General features: G+C 35.7%; 1 protein-coding gene across 1 annotated transcript; it reads right to left on the bottom strand.

Moving 5' to 3' along the window:
• Positions 1-4,988: 4,988 nt before the first annotated feature.
• LOC130053262 (uncharacterized) lies at positions 4,989-18,224 on the bottom strand. Its single transcript, XM_056160188.1, has 12 exons — positions 18,192-18,224; positions 10,487-11,029; positions 10,285-10,353; positions 9,545-9,703; positions 9,292-9,355; positions 8,957-9,135; positions 8,229-8,387; positions 7,943-8,070; positions 7,648-7,822; positions 7,141-7,284; positions 6,078-6,168; positions 4,989-5,470 (listed from the first exon to the last, which is right to left on the bottom strand). Exons 2-12 carry the CDS (start codon positions 10,803-10,805, stop codon positions 5,371-5,373), a joined length of 1,587 nt encoding a protein of 528 aa, XP_056016163.1. The 5' UTR covers positions 10,806-11,029; positions 18,192-18,224; the 3' UTR covers positions 4,989-5,370.
• Between the last annotated feature and the right edge of the window lie 8,326 nt (positions 18,225-26,550).

Consider the following 26,550-nt stretch of genomic DNA (forward strand, 5'->3'; position numbering starts at 1 on the left):
CAAAATAATAGAATAAATAGTGTATGTTGTATTGGGATGGAAATGAAAACACTCAATGAATCTTTGCATAGGGACAGCTGAAGTTAGCGGTAAAAAAAAAAACCCTTTAATATAGTATCAGTACTTGTATTTTTTCCACAGGCACCTGAAGTATGGATATTACTACCCCCCCCCCCCTTGATAATTTGGGGGGGGGGGTGGGGGGGGTTCCAATAAATTCTCTGAAATGTGTGAATTCCCGGTCTATCTCATCCCTCTCTTGCTTCATGTAATCGTTTCACGCTTTTTGTAAGCTTTAGAGATTGCGAGATTGGCCTTCTACCGGTATAATAAAATACGTATAAAACACAGGCACTTGTTTCATACATGAGTCCCCCCTCCTTAATAATACAACAGGCACTTGTTTCATACATCATGAGTCACCCTCCTTATTAAGGAGGGGACTCATGATGTATGAAACAAGTGTCTGTGGTATTATTAAGGAGGGGGGACTCATGTATGAAACAAGTGCCTGTGGTATTATTAAGGAGGGGGGACTCGTGTATGAAACAAGTGCCTGTGGTTTAAAAAGAGAAATTATTGCCACAAAAATTATCATAAAAGGGGGGAGGGTAGTAATATCCATACTTCAGGTGCCTGTGTTTTTTGTAGAAAATGGGTCTAAGAAGTAATTGACAAACAGTGTTCTCCACACACAAAAAGTTTGCTTAATAAACACAGACGCAGTGATACATGAAATACTACTTGCATGGTTTTCAAATGTTTCCGATACCGAGTAACATAAACTTAATCCTAGTCGCATGACATTGGTTTCTTGATAAACCAGATCATTGAAAATACCAAAAAATTGGACATTACACGTTGCTTCCCTTTTGTAATAACAAAAGATGCAACGGGTGTGTATTAACCAACTTTTCCTCTAAATCATATCCAATCCATTAAATCATAACTTATCCCCTAAAGCATTACCTGACCCGTTGGATAGAAATTTTGGCAAAATACAAATACCAACATCAAAATAGTAGAATATTTTAATTTTAACTTGCACAAATCGTCCGTAGAGTGGTCAACTTATTTCTACTGGTTAGCTGATTGAGCCGATATTGACCCTGACAATCGAGAGTTGTGAGAAATTTTCAAAATTCAACCTCCTTCTGCTCTCGGAAAATCACCTCGTATCGTCTTGTCGCTTTAGATATGGGTAATTGTGGTTATTTCGTGTACTTTAATCATTTCTACAGCTGACTACATTCCCCGATTTTCGTCAACAGTGGTTAAATTATTATAAATAAGAAAAACTCAGATCTACCTACCTGTCGAAGCGGCGTGTTGTTCTCTTTTAACTCATAACCGGAAACACTCCAAACAAATTTTCTTGCATAACCGTTACATTATGATTTAGGACATGGGTAGCCGTGTATTAGTTGCAGGCGAATCACACAAATCTAGACCTATGTTTAGCGTTTACTGTCGTAGCTGTGGGGTAGCTGCAGATCTGTAGCGTTATGGTTTTATATTCTTGTCGTTGTCCATAACGCTACAGTTCCTGTAACGTAAATATTGTGCAATTTACGGCACAATATTTTCTGCGCACGTTTGTGAATGTATTTATCCACTTTCCAGCATTGGGCAATCATCTACCCTTCATTCCCTAATTGTAAACATATTTTATTACCAACCTGTATATTTTATCCACCTCTCAATCCTTTATAATCGTTTCTACAGACCGATAAACTCGTTTGTTTTGAATTTTCTGCCATCCAACAGCCATGTTGAGCTACTGACGAGATCGGATGGCAGAAAATTCAAAACATTATCGGTTATAAAGGATTGAGAGGTGGATAAAATATACAGGTTGGTAATAAAATATGTTTACAATTAGGGTATGAAGGGTAGATGATTGCCCAATGCTGGAAAGTGGATAAATACATCCTTAAACGTGCGCAGAAAATCTTGCGCCGTAAATTGCACAATATTTACGTTACAGGAACTGTAGCGTTATGGTCAAACTTAAAGACAAGAATATAAAACCATAACGCTACATATCTGCAGCTAAGCTGTGGGGGTACTTTAACGTGCGAACACCTGCCGCGACCTGGGGGCCTGTTTCTTAGGTAATATCCGAAACACCCTTGAGTCTCACTTCTCAATATCGAGCGTTTGGCAATCACTTCCTATGTTTACGTCTTACGTTTGACGTGGTCATGGTACGAGCGAGGCTAATCCCCCCCCCCCCCCCCCCACACACACACACACAGGCACTTGTTACTGTAAATGACTTATGACCTCTGTATACTAATAACAACACAAGGTACCTAGCTTCAAATGACACAGAATGGCACCCCCTGAGAATGTCGGCCTTTTGAGTCTCCAAGGAATATGCGATGCTAATGTATTTACTACCGTTGTATTGTACAATCATTCAGCTTAAAAACCATGTATAACATGACTGCATTCATTGCCTCTTGTCGCCAAAAACTGCAACAAAAAATGGCTTTTCCGTTTTATACCACGAAGTGCTATGTACTGATACCGCATAGAATACGTGGTCGATTTTGACTGGCTAGCACGCTCTTCTAAAATTACGTTTGGAATTCTTTAGAATTATTTATAGAAAGATAGAGCATCAGAGATGAATTAAAAATAACAGGCAAAAGGATGATTTTAATGGTGACCATTAACCACAATTGATCTTATTTTATATAATTTAGTTACTAACATTAGGGGGGGGGGTGCTACAAAAAATAAAGGGGACTCCATCCTCCATATTTTTTTCCACAGACACCTGATAACTATAATCCCCCCTTCTGATTTTTTTTGCGGTGATAATTCCTCCAAAATGCGTGGATTCCTTGTCTCTCTCAACCCAATTTCGATTGATGTAGTTGTTTCACGCTTTTCACAAGCTTTAGAGATTGGCCTTCTACTGGACTGGTATAATATAGAATATACTTATTATAAACAGTATAAGGTATTTAAGGCTTACAAAAAAGCATGTTTACGATTACATAATTCGAAATTAGGATGGAATAGACGGGGAATCCACACATTTCGGAGAAATAATCGCCGCCCCAAAAAATCAGAAAGGGGGAGGGGGTCCATACTTCAGATGCCTGTGAATTTTTCCATATCGGCACAGATCCGTAATATTAGGGATGCGGGGGAGGGGGTTCGCCGGAGAAGTTGTAAGTTGCACATGGCTTGTTTACATTTCCTGACAGATAATGATAAAAATATGATAGTCATGATAAAGACCTTCAGAACCTTAATCAGTGTGTGCATGAGGGGGGGGGGGGTCGTTATTTGCTCCAGGGCTTCAATTCATAACTTTCAAGCTTACATGCATTAATATCTTCTCATTCACTACTACATCGTACTATCAAAAATAGTGGAGGGGCCATTCTCGCAATATATCTTCATTTGCATGCATGGAAATAACAGTTAATGTTAAGGGTTGGCCAGTCGCCTCCGAAAAACATTGATATGTGCCTGCAGCGTTCTTGGTACTTATGGTGGGTTTCATAAAACTTCAATGTAACAACAGGTACTTGTCACATCAATACATATCACAAAGTCAATAACACATCACTAAAAAAAACTTTCCTTGCTCTATTTTGCATGCTTCCAAATAATCTTTTATCTGTATTTTCTCTGACTTTCCATAGATCTGCTTGAAACATGCAATTGGCAGAAATATTTCTCATACTAGTTAACGAAGTTGTATTTACAGTAAGTCATAATTTCATTATTATCTTCATCAGAGATGATTCCGACACGAAAATATTTTTAAATCTCCACTCGGGAAGTCTTAGCTTCTATCTTCTGATGACATGTAAAATCCCGAAACGTACGAACAGCTTTGGGTTTTTTGAGTAACTAAAAATAGCGTACAGCGCCTTCAATTCAAAATTTTTATTTTGTTAAGAAAGCAGTATGTTCAAGATTTTTTGGTAATAAACATCGTATCAATTTATTATGATAATAAAACAATGAGACTTTATTTTTCAACACAACGAATATACAATTTTCATTCTGTGCGGTATCAGTACATATAGCACTTCGTGGTATAAAACGGAAAAGCCATTTTTTGTTGCAGTTTTCGGCGACAAGAGGCAATGAATGCAGTCATGTCATACATGGTTTTTAAGCTGAATGATTGTACAATACAACGGTAGTAAATACATTAGCATCGCATATTCCTTGGAGGCTCAAAAGGCCGACATTCTCAGGGGGTGCCATTCTGTGTCATTTGAAACTAGGTACCTTGTGTTGTTATTAGTATACAGAGGTCATAAGTCATTTACAGAAACAAGTGTCTGTGCCCCCCCCCCCCCCCTGGTTACAAAGCGAACGCTCTACCACTGTGACCGATCACTCTGACAAGGAAATGTAATATTAAGTTGATAACATCAGAAACGGTGCACTCTTAGATAAATAGCAAGCATCTCCATAAAAACGCGTGCTGCTGTCGTCCGGATCTTCACGTAGCCCGATCACATTCTCATCTCTTGTACAAGACGCCATTAGGAACACGGTGTCTGAATGTGTACTATTTTGTTTCCAATAGCATCGTTTCCTTACTCAGTACAGATCAAATCATACATTCAGCTAAGGAATAAAACTCACATACGAGTAGTAATTTACTGAAATGATGTAATCATTTCTTGATTGTATTTACGATTGCATTCTTTTGAAAATTATTGACTATTAAAACAGCATCAAATATCATGAGGAGTCCTGTTTATATGTCTAAAAAGAAGCTGTTTGGTTGTTTGTTTTACATCCCATCGAGAAGTTTTCAGTATTATTGAGACGTCACCAGTTGTAATGGAAGTACCGCAAATTTAAAACCATGTTTAGCGCTTAGGATCGTAGCAGTGAGGTTTCTTTAACATGCCAACGCCTATAGAGCGTCACGGAACCCTCCCTTCTGACATCATTTGCTTATTCACTAATTGAAACATACAAATAACAATAAGGACTAAAACTTGCATAATAGTATACTGAAATTATGTGATTATTTATTGCATATACGTACAATTATATTCTTTTAAAAATTCTATAAAAGAAACAAATCTACAACCAACATAAGCATCTATACACAATGGAACATAGATAAAGTCAGTGTTATCTAAAAATCATCAACAAATAATGTACATTTATCTATCTTGATTTACAACTATTTTATTCATAGTTACATGATTTAATAGCGAGTTGTGAAAAAATCTACATGTATGATAAACAAATGCGAGATAAGGAAAATACATTTCAGTTATTGGTTATTTTCAACATCATTATCGCTTTATGTTTCTGATAAACAGGCATCTAATATCAAAAGCGATATCAATACTCGTATGTGTATCAATTGATTCAGTCCCTGCCGTTTTCATTAATCATCGATGTAGTTTCCTCTAAAGGATTTCGCAATGATATATGGGATAGAGTTACTTGTTCCTGATTTCGCCTTTTTCTACAACCAAAAAAATATATATAATAACGAATAGATGAAAAATTAAACAAACTTTGATTCTGATTACAGGCTGATTCCCTATAGAAATTGTCAACATAGGACAAATGATAGTCGTCGTCATTGTGATCAGGAATTTGGATGTACAACAAAACTGAAAGCACATGAAACTGACGTAAAGTCTTTAATCAAGTTTATTCATTTAATTTTGGTTATTGATGGATTGATTGTATGTTGTTTAACGTCCCTCTCGAGAATCTTTCTCTCACATGGAGACGTCACCATTACCGGTGAAGGACTGCAAAATTTAGGTCTATGGTCGGCGCTTAAGGCCTTTGAGCAGGGAGGGATCTTTATTGTGACACACCTGCTGCGACACGGGACCTCGGTTTTTGCGATCTTATCCGAAGGACCGCCCCATTTAGTCGCCTCTTAAGACAAGCAAGGGGTACTGAGGACCTTTTCTAATCCGGATCCCCACGAGACCAATTTCGACCCCCCCCCCAAAAAAAAAACACATGGAAAATCAAACATGTTGTCTTTAGGTTGTGAGATTGGGGTTTGGGCTGGTATTCTATAGACTTACAATTAATACATTTTTGTTCATTACCTTGTGCAGTAGCAGACGACTATGCCAGAAGCCACCAGTAACAGAACAGCAACAATAACCGCCATCACCAATTCAATTTTTAAGGATTGCACTGAAAAAACAAGATCGATACAAATGACGGAAGTACAAGAAGTCTAGTACAATTGTATCTATATAATGCTTTGACTTCGCCACGGTGGAGAGAAAGGTTGAGTTAATTTGTGCACAACGCAACTTGTAAATTTCTGCAAGTAATAAATGAATTGTTTGGACTTTATGCCTTGGGAGAAGTTTCGATGCGAACCTGTTTTTGGACGTTTTATAAGAGATTAGACTAGCTGCTGAATGGAAAAGTTACTGTCAGCAATAATGTCGACATCAACTAGTCGCGAATCACAGTAGATATCTGTCGTCGGATGAAATGAACTCTAAGTATCAGTCATAGAAGGTGAAGATGAAGAACAATGACCAATTTCATAAATCCTTTAAGGAATACAAAATTAAGAGTTGGGTAAACACGGAACCCTGTATATTCCAAAGGTGGGATCAAAAGGAGTAATCATCCCCTGTCGACCAGTAACACCCGCCGTGAATCTTATATCTTGATCAGGTAAACGGAGTAATCCATAGTCAAAATCAGTGTGCCAAGAACGGTCTAACAATTGGTATGAAACACGTCAGACAGCAATTGACCTAATGATAGGTTGTAATGGCAAACTAGATCGTTATAACAACCATAGAATTTGCGAAATGCTGGTTTTAAACGAGACTGTTGGAACCCCTGTAACATCAACTTGTTTGTCAGTAGCCTGCCTCGATTTAAAACTGATCATACGCAGAACAAGCTCTTGTGTATCGAATCAGTTGAGGTATATAAACATCAAATGCAGGGGATAATGGAATGCATGTATTGCTACATAAATATAGGAAGTTTACGGTCTAATAGATTGATGCATGAAACCTACCTAGATAGTAGTGATCTCTTTCAGTCGTTGATACATGAAACTAACCCTCCGTCATTGGGTTTCAGCTGTCAATATTTTATGTGATTTTTTTTTCGTTGTAGATAACTTTTGATACATACCCGCGCCTTCCACAGATGAAGAAAGAACCTTTACAGTCACATTTGTTCTAAGAATTGAAGACCCGTTGCAGGAAATGCTTAGGGTGTATTCTTTATCGATATGATCATGAGATGAGATGTTCTGCTTTAGGTAAAGACCAGCTGCTGTAAATGAGAAACCAAATATTATTCATGGAACTCCTTTGCATATATACTTCGGTTACAACGGTTGAACCCAACCATTAGACTGGAACAACAACAAAACAACTTTGGAACTATTCAAATGGCCAAGACCGCTCTTTTGAGGCATTTGAAACACCCTTTAGGGTCATAATTCCTCCTTGAAAGTTTTCTGAATCCAACCCAAAACTTTCGGAAATTATATTATTTCGCTTTCAGTATTATTATAAATAAATGTTATTTAGTCCCAGTAAACAAATGATGTATGTGTATATCTACATAATTTCCTACAGTGGCCGAATTTAGATACATAGGGACACATGAAGAATCGAAGAAAATTTAACTTACACTCGTTTTGATAATTCTGGAGTTGGAACATGTTGGTGTCTGGAGTACTTGATTTGATGGTACAGTTGATTGATGTTGCGTAGATGTCCGTGACGTTAAAAATCAGAAAAGGTGTGTCCGCTCTAGTCTCTGGGCTTATCTCTATTATTGTGGGAAGATCTTGGAAAGATGGAGGCTTTGCAAAGTAAGAAAATAACTACATGTAGTTATTTGTAATGAAAGATTCATGGGTATTTGAAGAACACTTCATTTGCACGTATTCAAGAAATTTGAAGCAAATTGAAAATAAATTCACCAATCCATATGAGGTTATGTTGATAATAGCTGTAGCTTTATTGAAACATGAATCTATTCCATCAATTTGAAAGGTGTAGTTGGTTTCAGTTTTCATGACGGGTAACTTCGCACCTAGGGTGATCAGTCCTTTGATATAAAAGCAAGTACTTGTATGAATTAATGGCATGTTAGCACACTCTTGCATTTAACGTTGGGAAACATATCTCCCAAATCAGACAAATCGGCAAAAATGACCATGGAAATGATCATAAGAAATATATTAGTAATATCTAGAATATGTGTACCGGATGAAATGTTGTAGTCAAAATATGAGTTTTCTGATACAGTATAGGTGATGACGTCACCAATGTCATCAGTAAAAGAAAACTCCATCACTCTAGACCCGACATCAAGAGTCTCTAGTATGTAGACTGGCGATGATTGGATAAAAGTAGGAACCGTACCTGCAGACCACATAAAAATAAAATATATTCAATTCAAAACTAATGAAAATAAATTTATAACATATTAGTACAATAATAGTATATTTACATTTCCAATGCTTTCACCTTCGATATGATATATATAGCCATTTCCTATTGAACGTGAACAATGTGTATATGGGTCTTGATGAATGTAGCATGACTATTCTGAACGGCTAAAAATATTCCGACAGAAATAAAAATGAAATGTAAATATACATACAAAAATAAATTTCATTTCTTAAAATACTGATAATAGAGCTCGAGGTATGAACAGGAATGCTTCATGTCTACATACTTTTCACGAAGCGCAAGTTAATTAACGCGCGTCATGAAGCAGGCTGGCGTAAAGCGTCGCAGTTTAAAAGTGAAATCAAATTAATGTGAAATATTGTTGTGCGTCACACCAAAATCTTCAAACAAGCTTCTTTTCCAAAACCAGTTTCGAAATTTGCAATTTTCCCAAAACGTGTACACTCATTTTTTGTGCAAGTGCTGGTAGTTTTCCAATTCATTGACCAGTCCGCCAAACGTATATCATATATTTATACTGTTTGTCACGGTGATCTTTATGGCAAATGCTGTTTGAGGCAGAGGTGAATTACGACTCCACACATAGCTGGACCCAATAGGGATGGAGCCCATGTTAATGGCTCGTCTAATGTTGTTGTTGCATAAGTCTCCTGAACAATTCACCGATACCCCTATAGGATTGCGTTCTTGGGCATACCTTTTAAATACAAGTATGTGTATATTTTCGAATGTTTAATATATACAGTAAGAATAAAAGAGTTCAATTTGGAGGATATTGTTAGAACAAAATAAAATATATGTTTGTCAAAGGCAATTTTATAACGAAACGAGAATAAAAGATATCTTTACATACCAACCGAATACATCCTCAGCATTTACAAAGAGTTTTGGTGAGAAGTTGTAAACTTGGTACCCGGCTGTTTAGAAGAGATAAAGTTTGCTTCGTGAAATATTTTTAAAATTGAAAACAAAAACATAAACATTGAAATAAAAATAAGACACCCCCCCCCACCCCCCCCCCCCCCCCCACACACACACACATGTTTAGACATTAATATAAGCCTTTCTTTTGAATAGGCTTACAAAGTGACTTTAACTCAACCTACGCGATGTTGATATTTCGGTTTCTGACAACAAGGTGTACTTTCTCCATATCTGAAACTTAAACATGCCGGCAGTTGCTGCTTTAAATTCCAACTTAGCCACGGCTCCACAACAGTGAATATTGTACGCCAAGTCAGACGTGTGTAGGTAGTACCCAACATCTAAAATAAATACGCAGGTAAATTAGAATAGGCAAAGGTGTAAATTAATTCCTCCTTACTGCACATCATACGTGTAAAGTTTACATATTTACATGCTAATTGTCTGCATATTGATAATTCCAATGTTATTTATAACAATTGTTTTGAATGAACAAAAGTAAAGCTGAACGAGAGTGTACACATTAATAATTAAATCCGAAAACGCGAGGTATTCATGCGCGTTTGAAAACAAATAACATAAATGTAGTGCGGGAAAACTATTTAAAAATTTGAAAATGTTAATCCAGCGAATGAATTGGAATTATAATCAAACATTCTTTTTAAAGAATGTATCGATGTGTAAAGTCCGGACATTTATTCACAAACTTAACATAAAAATGCTTTCATTCGGTTTGTGAGTAAAATATCCGGAGTTTACACATCGGTAAATTCTTCAAAAAGAATGTTTAATCCTATATTGATTTTAATCAAGTATACCTTCGACAACCTTTAAAAATAAACAATAATAAACAATAATGAAAGTGCCTAGCTTGAATTAAAACATGGATGTTGAAATCATTTATGAAACACTATATTCTTACTTGAATGTGTGTCTGCCACAATAGACATACTATTCGGAATATCGTAGAAAAACTGAAAATGTCCACAATCTACATTTGAAAAAAAAAAAAAACCACAACCATATTAAAGAAGAAGAACACTTCAAAGATGACCTATCTTTCTACAACACGAATACACAAATCAAACATCGGTTCTAACACCCTCCACAAATGTTTTACTTACACGACGGACAGAAGAATAGAACGGCATTGCTGACGTAACTGTTGATTAAAGACCAATGAACTCCCCCGATGATGTATCTGGGATCTGAAGCATATGTCACGTAATTACTGGCGGATCTGCTGGCAACAACACCCACTTTAACACCAGCTGCTTTAGCGGCAAAAAGTCCGGAAGTAGAGCTGGCATAGGTTGTGTCCGTTAGAACCAATATCCAGCGTTCGGATCCTGGCCTAGAGTTATTGGATAAAATTGAGTACCACGCCATATCCCACCCCGGCGCCATGTCTGACCCTCCACCCTGTGGAACGATAGTCTGCATTTTTGCACTGATATCGGAGGACGTGAAATAGTCCCTAAGCCCCCAACCATACTGGGGTGTGCTATCCACACCGACCCCAGCAAGATTGGTGTCAGATGAACTTAAATGAAGGGCATTTGCAAGCGAGACGATGAATCGTCGTTGGTGATTAAACCCCACACTTCCGGAACTAAATGATTCATCGTATACTACCACAATGTCAAGTTTCTGATGAACGCCGCAATCTGAAAATGGTTGGCATGAAGCGCTAAGTACTACATAGTTTCACATGTGTGACATATTTCATTCATATACTTGTTGTAACTATTATAAGATTTTCAAGACCATATCCATGTACGTAAAAAAAACTTATAGTTTCAGTGAAAGAATGTTTTCATCTAGTTTCTTCTTCAAAAATTTTATCAAACGAAATATTTCCTGCTGGAGAAGGAGCGATTTATTGTACTGTTCTGTAATGTGTACTAGAAAGATATATATATATAATGTATATATATATATATATATAAAGCACAGACAATTTCACTTTATTTGGATACCCACTTCCGCCCCTACACGGGGTTGAACTCACGACCTGCGGAACCAAATCTCCTAGCAGCATGTAACCAGCTCGCTAGACCGCTCGACCATCTAGGCAAGTCACATGCATACATACATATATATATATATATATATATATATATATATATATATATGGCACTCTTTTCTGTGAATTAATACCACTTCCTATCAGTAGTTGATACCCAAATGTCTTGTACCCTGAATGGAAGGAAATGCGTACGTAGCACGGTTTAATCAAGATGTTGATATGACGTAGCCGGCGTTTTCTTTGAAGAACTGTGAGTGCCTCTAGTTATAGGAGACAGGGTATCGGGACTGTTTGTCATTGTTGCGGGAAGCTGAAGGTTGCATCACAGGGAGCATTCATTAAGTCGATCGTAGTTTTATATGAGTCTTATTTTCTGATATCAAAAATCGATTTTCTCATATCAGAAAATACAAATCATTTTTTTTATATCAAAAAATGATTTTCTGATATCAAAGAAATCTAATTCCTGATATCAAAAAATGATTTTCTGATATCAAAAAATCAAATTCTTGATATTCGAAAAACAAGTTATTTATTGATATCAAGAATTCGAATTTTTTATATAAAAAATCTGATTTTCTGATATCAAAAATTCCAAGTTCTTTTTTTTTTATATCAAAAATTCTATTTCATGATATCAGAAAATCATTTTTTTTATGTCAAGAATTCGATTTTTTTATATCAAAAAATCAACATTATTTTTTTGATATCAAGAATTATTTTTTTATATCAAGAATAATTTTTTTATATCAAGAATTATTGTTTGATATCAGGAATTGGAATTATTGATATCAATAATTCTTTTTAATTCTTTTTTCATATATCAGAAATACCTCAAAAATATTAAAACGGCACCTCATAGCTGGCGATATTCTGAGACAGGGTATTGGAACTGTTGGTGATATTCTGATGGTGCGCTAAATGCACATGAATGGCCTACAACTACCGGTTCAGTAATTCCAATTTAAATACGACAGTGTGCATGCATTGTACGTTTCATGCAATGTGAATGGTGTAGAAAGCATTGTCTACCGCGATAACATCAAAAGCGTTACACATTAAGACGGTGTGTCCGTCTTATTGAATGATAATTGACACCGTTCCCTTAATAAGACAACCAGGACTGTTCTTCTTCAAAATGCACTTGATAAGACCAAAGACATTCCAGCAGTTACCAACGAAAATGAAACAACAAATTATGTGTTGGTCATCTTTTTGCTTCCCAATGTTCTGTATGGGCTAGTCAGTATTATGTAATGTTGATTAGTATTATGTAATCCTATTGATAGGTAGGGGAAATCAGCAGCACACTCGGTGTGTTCAGATGTGATGACAATGTTTAATATATAACTCTTCTTTTTTCGTCATTTGTTATACATGTATTTAATAAAAGGCATCCTCTCATTCAGATTGTCTTACTATAAATCATTTAAAGCAAAAACAAGCTTCGACGAGCTGTTTTAGTTACCAGGATAAGAGATAAATCTAGTTTTGAATACTCACGTCCATTTCCCCTCCAAAACAAAAGCATCGATGAAAAAAATAAAACGTTGCAAATTTCAAGCAATTCCATAATACATGCTAAAGCTCTGATTCACATGTCGTTTTCCACTTTCACTTTCTTTGTCTATTGTTTTAAAGATTTCAAAGGAAATGTTTGAGCCTATCCGGCTTTCGTAAATAACTGTCATTCTAAACACAGAGAATTTGGGGGGGGGGAATCATGCAAATACCATGATCCAAGAATTGCGTTTAGGGTGGGTGGGGGGCGCTACTTTATGAGGCAGGGCGTCTGGGGGCCACCTTGAGGCCCCCAGTGGGTCCAGGGCGATGTTCTGGTGGAGGCCCAGGTGGAAAAGCCCCCAGAAACTCCTGGATTTTACAGATTTTTTAGGGCTTGAAATATGTCTCCTATGTAGTCATTTTATTACTATTTTCTGGCATTTTTAATGAGGTGAAATTGATAAAATGACGCAATTCTAAGGGTTTTTTGAAAAAAAATGTAAGTTCTTTCAGTAAAAGTAATTCAATCAATCAAAAGATTTTGATAATTTTGTCATTTATTTCTCCGAGAGTGGAAGAATTTATCGTTTCTTTTATCCTTTACATTTTTCTAGACAAGAAACCATGATTTACTTTAACATTTAGGCAGCCCCCCCCCTTCTCCCAATCCGCCACTGGTGTAATTTAATCATACGATGGCCTGATATAATTATCAAAACAATTCAATTGTTGACAGAAATGTAAAGTTTTTTTTTCTAATCAATAGGCAGATCGATCACTCTAATACCATATAAATCATGATGAAATGTGAACTTTTTAAGTGACCAGTGTATACATGCATAGGGTTCTTATAATGCAGATTCGTGTTTGTTCAAATATAATGACCCTCCTAAATCAGAATCAGGCAATCATTTCAAATGCATGGTGTAAATCTTTATTGGTAAATATCTTTGAAAATCTCAGAAAAGTAAATGTATGATAATCAAATTGATATGAAACTTCCTTATATAATTTTGCAGTATTGCTTTCTTATAAATATCATTTGTTTTAATAGGGTTGTATAATCTAGATTGATTTTTTAATGATTAAGGACAGAAAATATATACTTCTGAATACATGTATACACATGTTCAAAAATATTATGAAATATCTTCAATAATTCACGTGCTCGCTTCTTTATCTTTTTTCCCCCAGGCTTTGATTTCTAAAATCGTAGATGAGTACGCTTATTCCTTTGCCATATGGTATCATTTCATAATATTGATAAACAAAAATAAAAAGTTGTTACCCAATGATTTTCAAAATCCTAAATCATGGAGGAAGGGGGATTTGGAGTTTCACAACTACAATTCAACCTTCCAGTCTTCTCATTCTTCCATTGCTAGTACTATCAAAACTAGTGGGGGATCCCCCCCCCCTCCTTAAACCCGCCACAGGATCCAGTCACAAATCAGTTATCCAATGTTATTTCGGAAATAAGCATTCCGATCAATATATTCGTGTTCTCCTGCGCGTATACTTCCTGTTTCTATTTTAAGAAAATTTAGGAAGAGAGTGTAAACATTAGACTAGATTGGAAGACAGAGATCTGCGTTTTAACACAAACAAAACTTGAGGGCCTTGCAGGTAATATTTGTGATTGTCATTATTAAAAACCAGAAGTTGTAAGTGACTGTGTTATAATTCTAGCTTACTGTCTGATCCCATTAACACTTGACCTGAATTGACCGAGTACCGCGAGTGCGATTTGAGTTTTGATGTGAACTTGATATTAACCTGGAGGGGCCCAAATACGAGTCACTTCCCTCCTTTGGAAAGTTCAGTGCAGCGTCGGGCACATTTCACTAAACAGCTGCTAAACTGAATCAGGAAAAATGCTTTATATCTTGATAGAATGAATCAGTTGCATAAACTAATTTCACTCAATATTTGGAAGACATCATATGCTTTAATGAATTTAGCTGTCTTTTCAAGTTCAAAGTATATAGAAAGCAATATATATTAGATTACAACAATATCTGATCCTTAAAGTGGATGCAAGGTCAAATGCAAAAATTATATAGAGCACTAAAATGACCAATGACAGTATGAGAGGGAACCTATACTGCGTTGCTACTTGAGCTAGCTTTTCTAGTGATGTGGTAGAGTCTCTCTCGTGATCACTCTGATGTTTTGTGGGCCTGCTTTAGGTAGAGTCTCGTCGGAGCTCTGGGTACGAACATGGTTTTGTCCGGCCCAGGGACAGCGCTGGTTGTCGTCGGGAATGGTGGGTGTCGTTGCTGAGCAGGTGCTAAACACTCAGAGAGGACTCGTGCTAAGCTTCGGGACGAAGCTATCCTGAGCGAGCCAGGGGAAGTGTAGCGGACAGCAAAAGAGGAAACTTATACTGCCTCGCTAATGATCTAGCTTTTCTAATGATGTGGTAGAGTCTCTATCTTGATAATGCAAGTTAAGCAACGGCGAGCATGATCAGACCATAAACTGAGAATATTCTTAATTCTAAATTTCAAATCCAGCTAACTTTTGAAATAATTTTCATAAACAAATAAGAAAATCTTGAAAAAAGTGTGCATTGCATTCAGCAAAATACGGTAACTGATTTTGGAAATAGTCATTACAAAAAAAGTTTAGGGTACTAAGGGGGTAAAAACTTTAGGGACGGTCGGGTAACCGGAACCACACATGTATTATTTTATTCGGCCTAATGTTTGCATTTGAATTTTTGTTAAACCTGCATTTTTTTAATCATCTGTGCTAGATAAATCTTAAGAGCAATTCTTAAAAGAAGTAACTCATCAAAATTTTGACTTTAATAAGTCTATATTCTCAGTTTATGGTCTAGGGACCAGCTCTTGGTTGGGTGACTACTACACGTTACAACACCAACAATAAGATTCCTATACTTCATCATGTCCACAGCACTATATAGTTATTGTGTTCATTTCTAACTTGAGGCCTGTTCACTTGTTTTACATGTGCAATCGGAAGGGAGAAATGTAATGGACCAGACCTGGAATCTTATCGTTTACGAATTGATTTTTTCCACTGCATGCTTATCATTATTAATTGACCCGTGTTCTTTTGAAAATAATTATCAATTTGGGATCAGCTCAGTGGATGAATAGGACAGGTAGTAAGCTAGGAACAATAAATACAGTTGTCATGAACTTCGGTATTTCAAACCCCTGACTTCTTGAATGTCAAGGATATGTCGAAGTGGTTCGAAAGTCCCAACCAACAGTTTTACTCAATATATAGATTCCTCGAATATTTCAAAGTTTTTAGGTCACCTGAATTCATTCAGGTGACCTATTGCTATCTGTTTTTGTCCGTCGTCGTGCGTTAACATTTGAACATTTTCAGCTTCTTCTCTGAAACCCCTGAACCAATTTCAACCAATTTTGGCATATAGCATCTGTGGGTGGAGGGGGACAAAAATTGTGAAATTCGTGGTCCCTGCCCCCCTGGGGCCTGAGGGGTGGGACAAAAACCATCAAAATGAGTGTAATTTTAAAAAATCTTCTTCTTTACTCCTGGACATCAAGAAGCCAAACTGTGGGCATAATTATAATGAGCGTTGAGCCCTCTACCAAAATTGTGAAATTCATGGCCCCTGGGGCAGGGGTTCTGGTGCTAGGGTGGGGCTCTATAAGTCATAAAGTGAAAATGCATTATTTCTTTGAAAATCTTCTTCTCTGTCCTTGGGTATTAAGTAGACAAACCAATAGCATGGTTATGATGAGCAAGGATGCCTCTTTCAAAATTATGAAATTCATGGCCCCTGGGTCAGGGGTTCTGGTATTAGGGTGGGGCCCTATTGATCATATAGTGAAAATGCATTTTATTTCTTTGAAAATCGTCTCATCTGCTGCTGGGTATTAAGTAAACAAACTATCTGTCTATCTCTATCTATCTATCCTCTTCGTGCCTGGTGGCACATAAGGCTGATACCAGATCCCTCCATTTGTTTCTATCCATAGCCATCTTTTCTACTTCCTTCCAGGTTTTTCCCATCTTCTTTATATCACTTTCTATAGTCCTTCTCCATGTCTCTCTAGGTCTTCCTCTGCTTCTCTTTCCTTCTGCTGGAGTCCATTTAAGTGCTGTTTTTGTGATGGATTCGTTTCCTTTTCTGATGACATGGCCAATCCATCTAAACTGTCTTTGTTTAATCATTGTGATTAGATCTTTCTGCCCTGTTCTTTTATATAGATCTTTGTTTGATATTTTCCTGGGCCAGTGGATCTTGCATATTTTCCTTAGACATTTTGTGTGGAATCCGGACAGCCTTTTATTATCTTTTTGCGTTAGTCTCCAACATTCTGCACCATACAGCAAGACTGATAGGACATTGCTCTGGTATAGTCTGATCTTTGTCTTTTCGCTGATGTTACTAGTCCTCCATATTTTATTAAGTTGGTGAAAGGAAGCTTTTGCCTTCTGTAATCTGCTGGTGATGTCTTTTTCTGTTGCGTTGTTTTTGCTAATTGTGCTTCCAAGGTATGTAAACTCATTTACTTCTTCCAAGTTCTCATTTTCTAATTTTATTTGTGGTGGTGCAGGAACAAACTGCATGGTCTTTGTTTTCTTCTTGTTTATTTTAAGGCCGATCTTGTTAGCATTTATATTCAATTCGTTTGTTTTCTTTTGAAGATGGTTAGCAGTAGATGATATTAATGCGATGTCGTCAGCAAAATCTATGTCTTCTAGCATAGATGTCAGTGTCCATCTAATTCCTCTGCGTTTGTTCCCAACAGTTCTTCTCATAACCCAATCGATTGCAATTAAGAAAAGCATAGGTGACATAATGCATCCCTGGCGTACTCCACTTGTTATGTTAAACCAGTTTGTCAGTGTGTTGTTATGTATGACACTGCATGAAAAGTTGTTGTAAAAACTTTTGATGATGTTAATGAATTTTTCTGGGCATCCATACGTTTTGAGTATACAAACTAATAGTATGATAATGATGATCAAGGATGCTTCTTTCAAAACTGAAATTTATGACCCCTGGGTCAGGGGTTCTGGTGCAAAGGCGGGGCTGACCACATAGCTATTCAATGTTTCTTCCATCCAAAAGTAAAATTCTTATATTTAAACACAAACCTAATTCAAACATTGGAAGGTTGTTACATGATACTCAGGTGACCTATAAGGCCCCTGGGCCTCTTGTTTCTTGTTCCCTTCAAGTTCAACATTTGAGGTTTGACTGTATTTATCATTCAATTTGCTGTGCACATACACATTTTTAGATTTTGTGTTGGCTGTTTTGTACATATTGCATTTATTTTACTTACGTAAAACTTTTCTGTATGTCCCAGCTGTTTTTCCTGAAAATTTGACAATCTAATTGTACGTGTCAGTCATTTCAGTCAGTGCTTTATGAAATATATATGCATTATAATATCTCCTGCATTTTAAGTAAGATTTGATAGAGTCACAACTTTGCATGACATTTTTTTTAGTAATGCTTGTTTGCTTTATGGACTTGACCCCAAATCATGGGCAGATCAACAGTAAATACATAAAAAGTTTAATTGATCATTAAATTTTTAGCTCAATCCAAACTGACTTAAAGACCTCAATCGCCCTTCCCCTGATGTGAAGCATTGCAAGTTAATTATTCTATCATTCTTAAATAAATAACTTGTAATATTTAATGTATTAACTTTATTGAATACCATATGTCTGTTCACAGAAAACCAAAAACTTACCTCATTGTTGTCTGGGCACTTCATAATTATAAAAATGTACGCCGCAATCTAAAAATATTTACATATGTCAATAATTTTTTTTACACATATCCAGATATCATTACATGTAGGTATTTATATCTTTAATGTAGTTCCACCCTCTTGTGACGTCATAACATTTTGTAAAGTCAATGATTTGTCATAAATTTTGTTGGAGTTCTTTTTTTTTCAATAGTTATGGTAACATCTTCCTAACCATCAATTATTTCAAAAGTCGAAGTTATATATGAAAAATCAATCATATGTTTCAAAATATTGAATCCAAGGGCAATAACTCTGTTTTCATTGAATTATTTATCAAGTCCATTATGCAATAGATTTCCTTTATTTTTCACAAACATTTTGTATATTTTTTAAAGAAACAGTTTCATGAAATTGTTATGAATGTAAAACTTATACGGTACCAATTTTGATGCACCAGATGCGCATTTCGACAAATAATGTCTCTTCAGTGATGCTCAACCGAAATGTTTGAAATCCAAAATAACTATGAAGTCTTAGAGCTAAATATAGCCAAAATACTATTACATCGCACAACCAGTTTTTGTGAAATTTTGATGATGTTGTTTTAAGGAAAATTGCAATTTTCTGACGTTGATAACAGGTATAGGTATGCTAATTGATGAAAATGTTAGTAATACTGCAACATACTTATTTCATCATTTTCATTTGTTACTAAGATATATTATTTGAAGAATCAACAATCAAATATAACATTGAACCTATAATTCTAGAGGGGTTGAATTACTAATTACTCGAAGCTGTTGGAATCGAATCTATCAAATGTGAATATTATATTTTTTAAGGTGGAATTTAAATTCCGACACTGTTTGCTGGTTCTAAGTATCATTATTTCACTTTAGATGAAAATGAAATGAGTCAAATAATTGTTTTCTTCAGGTAATAATCCTAAAAATTCAATGTGTTACTTTCTTAAAAGCACATATATCATTCATTTTTCTATAAGTTTGTTTTATTTTAATGAAAAATTAATGAAAAGTTATTTCATATGTAATGTAGCATATATTTGATGGGGTTCTTTTTCAATAAAATTAATTTGTCTTTTTGAAAATCAAAGAAAAACAACACTTACGTCCGGAAACTAGAACAATTAGCGACGCGATGGTCAGCGTTATTCCCTGTGGATTATATCCCATATCAACTCTCAATCATTGATTTGCTCTTTGGCATATATTCCTTCAGAATTTAATCGTTATATAGGTAAGTGTACACTCAATTGACGTTCACCTGTCATTCATCGTCATTTGTTTGGCTATCTCTTTGTTGAGTTTAAATACTGCTCTGTTTTTTGCTATATCTTTGTTAAGTTTAATTGTTCTATTCGTTTATCAAATCTCCGTGTTAACTCTTCCATTTGCCTTGCTTGAACGTCCAAACTTACTAATGTTACATTTCTACACCTGTATGTAGGAATGAAAATGAATCAGCTAATTTTGTGCGGCATTCAAAACTGGAAATTGATATTTAAATGAATGTTTTAAAATACATGTGTCGAATATCAATTATAGTAATGAACTTATTGAAGACATATCAAGAGTTGGTATTGAATTGTAAATGTTTGTTCCTATATAGGGATGGAAACAGTGTTTGCTCAATTTATACTATATAAAGTAAGTCGGGGCAGTTCACGCATTACAACCGTGAAGCGCTTTATAAAATAGTGTAAAAACTGTCCCAACTTTATATCGTATAAAATGAGGAAAAATTACTTTCATTCCTTATAATATTAGTAAATCGCTTTTGATCTATACATTTAATGAATAATTCTAAAGAAAATATTAATTTTATATGACGCAGACCAGTATTGCCGTAGCATAAAATGGAAACCGAACAGCCTAGAGTATCAACGTAACGCCATTCTTAGGACCTCATATATAGCATGACGAAACGGCAACTGTTTTAACGATAAACAGAATATTGATAAAAATCAAATGAACCGCTCTTTATGTTACGATTGAATTTAGATTATATTGCTTTCATTGCACAATGACATAATTACACACCTTTATGGTTCATCTAGAAAGTTAATAAGATATCATTCATTAAAGTTACTTGTATATAATAATTAATTCATTAATTAAATCCGTTATTGATAACACTACTTAACTAATCGGAACCTGACATTGAATACTACTGTATTTAATATTTCCTTCTACACGGCCGAATCAATGGTACGAAATAGTTCTTCTTAAGAGAAGCGTATAGCTAATGTAGTTAGATTTTCTAAACAGCAAGAGCTTTGTCTTTTTCAGACTGTAGGTCAATTGATAGAAGTAATTGTAACTGTATTGCATGAATAGATACAAAATTCACACTGCAAAATGAAAAATGAATTGAAAAAAAATTAATTGAATTTTCTTTCTTTTTTTTTTTTATGATTTTCAATATCGGCGTTTCTTGACTTTAAATGTCCACTGACTGGGATTTAAACGGATGACCCTCCATTCGGATCACCTTTCAGTCCTCGTTTAATCATGACTATAAGCTTGACCTAACTTATTCAGTTGAAACCGAATTAACCAACCCGATAACTGTATAAGATTTCAAATAGATTAAGCGTTTTTAAAAGGAAAGACAACTACGACTGACAAAGGCAATGTGCTTACAGGTACAATTGAAGATACATCAATAATCACAATTTAAACTAGTATTTATCATTCGAAAGTTCATTATATAATTTTAGGGGTACTCGTAAGATCAATTTAAGTTTGATTTAACGGAAGGAAAACAATACATCAAGAATAAAAATACCACAGATATTCACATCAAAGTTCAACGCTTGCATGGAAGGTGTGCAAAGATTCAGGTACTTTATTTACTTCATCAAACTCCCCGTCGAGGCCTCATCTAGATAGATATGAGCAAACGAACTATTGCGGTAGTTTGATACTTCGCCAGCATTTTATTTTGTCTTTTCATTCGGTTTGACTCCATTTATGGACAAGAACCGAGATTTGATGCTAATAATATGCACATCATTTTTCAGCATGTTTGTTTTCAATGATATATTTCAAATTAATAATGTACTAGGGCTCGTGGCAACTATCCATATGAAGAGGAGAGATATCGGGTATCTTGATGTGCCATCAATTTTCAGATACCATGCTTAAGAAAGTCAGCTACTTATACCTTTTGATTCAAGGTAACCTGAAATTTCAATACTTCCGTCAATACTTTAAGGAACTCTGTGTTGGTATTAGATAACTGACTGACTGACCATCGCACAAGGAGTGATATTAGGTATCTTGATATGTCATCGATCTTCAGATATCACGCTTAGGGAAGTTAGCTATACAATGTACGTACACGTTTTAATCCCAGGTAACCTGAAACTAGGTTGTTTTGTAAATATCTTAAGGAACTCCGTGTTTGTATTTGATATCTGAGTAATTTACAGCTATCCATATGAAGAGGAGGGATATCGGGTCATCGATTTTCAGATACACTGTATCATGTTGAAGGAAGTCAGCTAGTTATATCGATTGATTCAAGTTAGCCTGACATTTCATCATTTGCGTGAATACCTTAGATGTCTTTTCGTTTGTAGTAGATATTTGACGAATTTATAGAGTATGCATATGACGAGGAGTGATATTAGATATATTGATATGCAATAAATTTTCAGATATCTCGTATATCAGATATCAGCTACTTTGACCTATTTAATAATATACTATAAAAATTTCATTTGTGAATACTTTACGGAGCTGTGTGTTTGTGTTAGATGTATTATTAATGCAGGGCTCCAGGATAAAGCTAACAGCACCTATAGAGGAACCACTAAGGAAAATCATCAGTGGACTGAAAGTACGTGGATACAGTATTCCTTCTTTCTATGAAAGAGTTTGAATAGGGAGTACCGTCCCCTTGGAGCCACTGGGTGGTACCCCTACAACCCCAAACTGAAAATGGGAACTGATAGCCCCTGGGTCCTCGACCTTGACCTGATATACCGTCCACCTCGTCTTCAGAGATTACAGCTACAGAGGTAGTCAATCAATCAATCAATCAATCCGTGTATGGTCTATGAGATACGGAAAATTGTCAAACTTCATGCGAGTGAAACAGCACTCACATTGAGACGTTATTACACGGCTACCCATGTCCTAAATCATAATGTATCGGTTATGCAAGAAAATTCGTTTGGAGTGTTTCCGGTTATGAGTTAAAAGAGAACAACACGCCGCTTCGACAGGTAGGTAGATCTGATTTTTTCTTATTTATGATAATTTAACCACTGTTGACGAAAATCGGGGAATGTAGTCAGCTGTAGAAATGATTAAAGTACACGAAATAACCACAATTACCCATATCTAAAGCGGCAAGACGATACGAGATGATTTTCCGAGAGCAGAAGGAGGTTGAATTTTGAAAATTTCTCACAACTCTCGATTGTCAGGGTCAATATCGGCTCAATCAGCTAACCAGTAGAAATAAGTTGACCACTCTACGGAAGATTTGTGCAAGTTAAAATTAAAGTATTCTACTATTTTCATGTTGGTGTTTGTATTTTGCCAAAATTTCTATCCAAACGGGTCAGGTAATGCTTTAGGGGATAAATTATGATTTAATGGATTGGTTATGATTTAGAGGAAAATTTGGTTAATACACACCCCGCTGATAAATACAGTAGTATTACGCACCTGAATGAGTTTGTATTACGTGACGTAATTTAGATTAGTATGTACGATTCTGGATCTGCAATAAGAATTTATTGAAATTAAGTTGTTTTTTTATTTGTAACGAAGGTATTTCAAAAATATTAGTAGTGTTAGGTAGAAAAAGATTGATACTGTTTTCGATTTGCGAATTCACCTCTATTCTTTTCCATGCAAAAAAAATATATATATATATAAGCTTTAGATATTTTTCTTCAATGTACATGCATTGTACTCGTATATGTATATTTATTGAGGAACGTATTCACCAAAACTAAATAAAGATGCTGCTTATGGAACCAAAGATAGACCCAGATAGTATGTCAACTGTATGTATAGTAGGTGCAGAGAATTGAAGAAGATAGAGTGTATTATTCTAAGGTGTGTATAAGCAACTTATTTATGACTATGTAGAAAATTAACGGATTATGTAAATGTCGAATACTTATGCATGCCGTTTAATTGTCAAATACTTAGGTAACACTAATGCTTTCTTGATGAAAGGTGAAGATAACGAACAGTGACCAATCTCATAACTCCTATAAGCAATACAAAATAAAGAGTTGGGCAAACACGGACCCCTGGACACACCAGAGGTGGGATTAGGTGCCTAGGAGGAGTAAGCATCCCCCGTCAATCGGCTACACCCGCCGTGATCCTCACACCCCGATCAGGCAAACGGAGTTATCCGCAGCCAAAATCAGTGTGCCAAGAACGGTCCACCAATCGCTACATGATGTTGCACAGAATATGTTGTTACTTTGTATTTTCTGGTCTAGTCCTTTACTTCAAATTCAGAACACAAAATGTTAAATTCTATAAGGAATTAGTTCATATTAGGATATAAAAATTTATTGATTTTCTAGTAAAATGGTTAAGGGGCCATAGTCAGATTCCCAGGGTGGGGGGGAGGGGGGGGGTGATACACTATATACATGTAGGTGTCGATCTTTCGTCAATTTACTCTTTAGGATGAATTTATAAGCATGGAAGCTATGATAATATGGTCTTGTGATTATGATAACGTTTTCTCTACTTCACAGGGACCATTAGACAGAGATCGCCTCCAAAAAAATATATTTACCGAATGCACCAAATCGACATGCCAGAGAACAACCCATCAGGCAACATGATGGTTACAGAATAAACGACTCTAAGCTGTTGCAGCCACAGAGACTTGGACTAAACTTTGATTACATGTCAGAATCTAATGTGTAATAAAAATACTAGTTAATTTTGAGCGTGGTAGAATAATTAATAAACTAACAAAAATTGACATTCGAATTGACGTCGCGCACGCTATTGGTGTCAATTTTGGTAACGTCAAAATGACGTTAAAACGCAACGTAATAACATCGATATGATATAATTTACGTTACAAGAAGTTTTGATGAAAACAAATATATATAAAATTGATATGACAGGGGTATGACAAATGAAGCGAACGCAGTATAAAACGAATTAGATATTTTTCCCGAGAGATTATACTTAGGTAAATTATAATGGCTAAACTAAACTTGCGACTTAATCAGAATTAGTCTATATTTCCTCCGTGATCTTCATAACTGTTCTGTTTTAAACCAATAGGAATATACCATCACAATACTACGTATTTTAAAAGAAAATTCCATAATGAACTCTTCAAAATGTTTTCGTTCATCTTGTGATTTTCAGTAATTTGCCATGCAATAATTGTAAATTAATCTGAAATGACTACAATAAAAAGGAATAGTTAAAATTATGTAATATGGTACAGATGTATGCGCCATTAACTAGCACGTCAACCGCCGTTACACAGAGATATTATTTCTATATACGATTTCTGTTAATTTAGAGAAATAAAATGTTGAATATAAGCATGCTACGAGGATTTGGGTATGAATTAATTCTTACTTGCATGCATGCGGACTAAGTGAAATTTACTATCCATAATTCAGTGCTTGCCTCTAATACTATACATGATGGGTTTTGTATATATGTGTAAACACCACATCAATGAAGTGAACACAAACGCTTACACTGTAAAATTTTGAGATGAATACATGCATATATCCTCCAAAATCGCAATTTCATTCTGCATTTCGTTTTTAGAATACATCTGTAACATTGATAAAATAATCACAATTACATATATTTTTCTGGTTAACTTTGAATTCTAAAAGATTGTTTGGCAAAGCAGGGACGTAGAAAAAAAGGGGGGACCTTTTATGACAATGATCAATATCTGTTATTTCTATATTCAAATGAAGATGTTTTTCGTGACTGCCCCCCCCCCCTCTCTCTCTCTCTCTCTTCCCACTATATGTCATTGTAGTATAGTGAGTGAGAAGAGTGTAAGCCATGATATGACGACATGTATTGAAGGATAAATCCCCAGCCTCATTGCCCGGGGAAATATGAGGCAGTGTTAGCTTATGAGGATCTTACACCCCACCCCACCCCCCTTATTTTTGGTTTGCTATTTCAAGAACTTTATACGAATCTTCTTCGGCTGCCCCCCCCCCCCCCTTGAAAAAACGATGCTACATGCCGGTGTTGTAGCATAGACTTTCCCCCCGGAAAAACGGACCCGGGATATATCTTCCCCCAAAGGGTGAAAAAGCGCCCTAGCATATAATTTTCCTCTATATATGTACAAAGTCAGTATTAGAATTTCCCCCTGAGCGGAAAAACCGCCCTGGTATAGAATTTTCCCCCTCCTGTTTCCGGATTTCATCGACTGGAATCTTTTTCTTGTCATGTAGAAGCTTTTGAATAAATATAGAGTGAAGCAAACTCATGCAATTGAAAATAAAAATCAATGAAATTTGTTATTATTGCTATAAAGAGGAACATGTTATCAAAATAAAAAGTTACAGAAAGAAACAAATATTAATTTTAAATTAAAAAGACATTAACTTCTTCCCAACTTCACTATTTCAGATGTTAGATACCGGTAGATAACAGCAAAGACTTGAGATGTATGAATGAACTTTGATATACCATTACACGATTTGAATAATTACCTTTTTAAAAAAACAAACATAAGATAATGATTGTGATACACAAGACCCTGCTCAAAATTCCTGGGTCTACATAAGCAGGAGAATTCTTGTAATAGAACTGGAAACAGATACATAGCTAAAATGTAAGAAGGGGGGGGGGGACGTACTGTCATTTAGGGGGAAATTCTATACGAGGCGGTTTTTCCAAGGGAGATTGGGCCCGGGTTAATTCTTCCTCGG

Source organism: Ostrea edulis, chromosome 3 (assembly GCF_947568905.1).
Source record: "Ostrea edulis chromosome 3, xbOstEdul1.1, whole genome shotgun sequence".
Taxonomy (NCBI): domain Eukaryota; kingdom Metazoa; phylum Mollusca; class Bivalvia; order Ostreida; family Ostreidae; genus Ostrea; species Ostrea edulis.

What these genes read in the sequence shown, in the direction of transcription:
- LOC130053262 (XM_056160188.1), bottom strand. Translation starts at nt 10,805, where the DNA reads ATGCAGACTATCGTTCCACAGGGTGGAGGGTCAGACATGGCGCCGGGG. An exon ending in GCTGAGGATGTATTCGGTTG is followed by an intron (nt 9,136 to 9,291) that starts GTATGTAAAGAT and finishes TGTATTTAAAAG; the next exon opens with GTATGCCCAAGAACGCAATC. An exon ending in ACATAACCTCATATGGATTG is followed by an intron (nt 7,823 to 7,942) that starts GTGAATTTATTT and finishes TACTTTGCAAAG; the next exon opens with CCTCCATCTTTCCAAGATCT.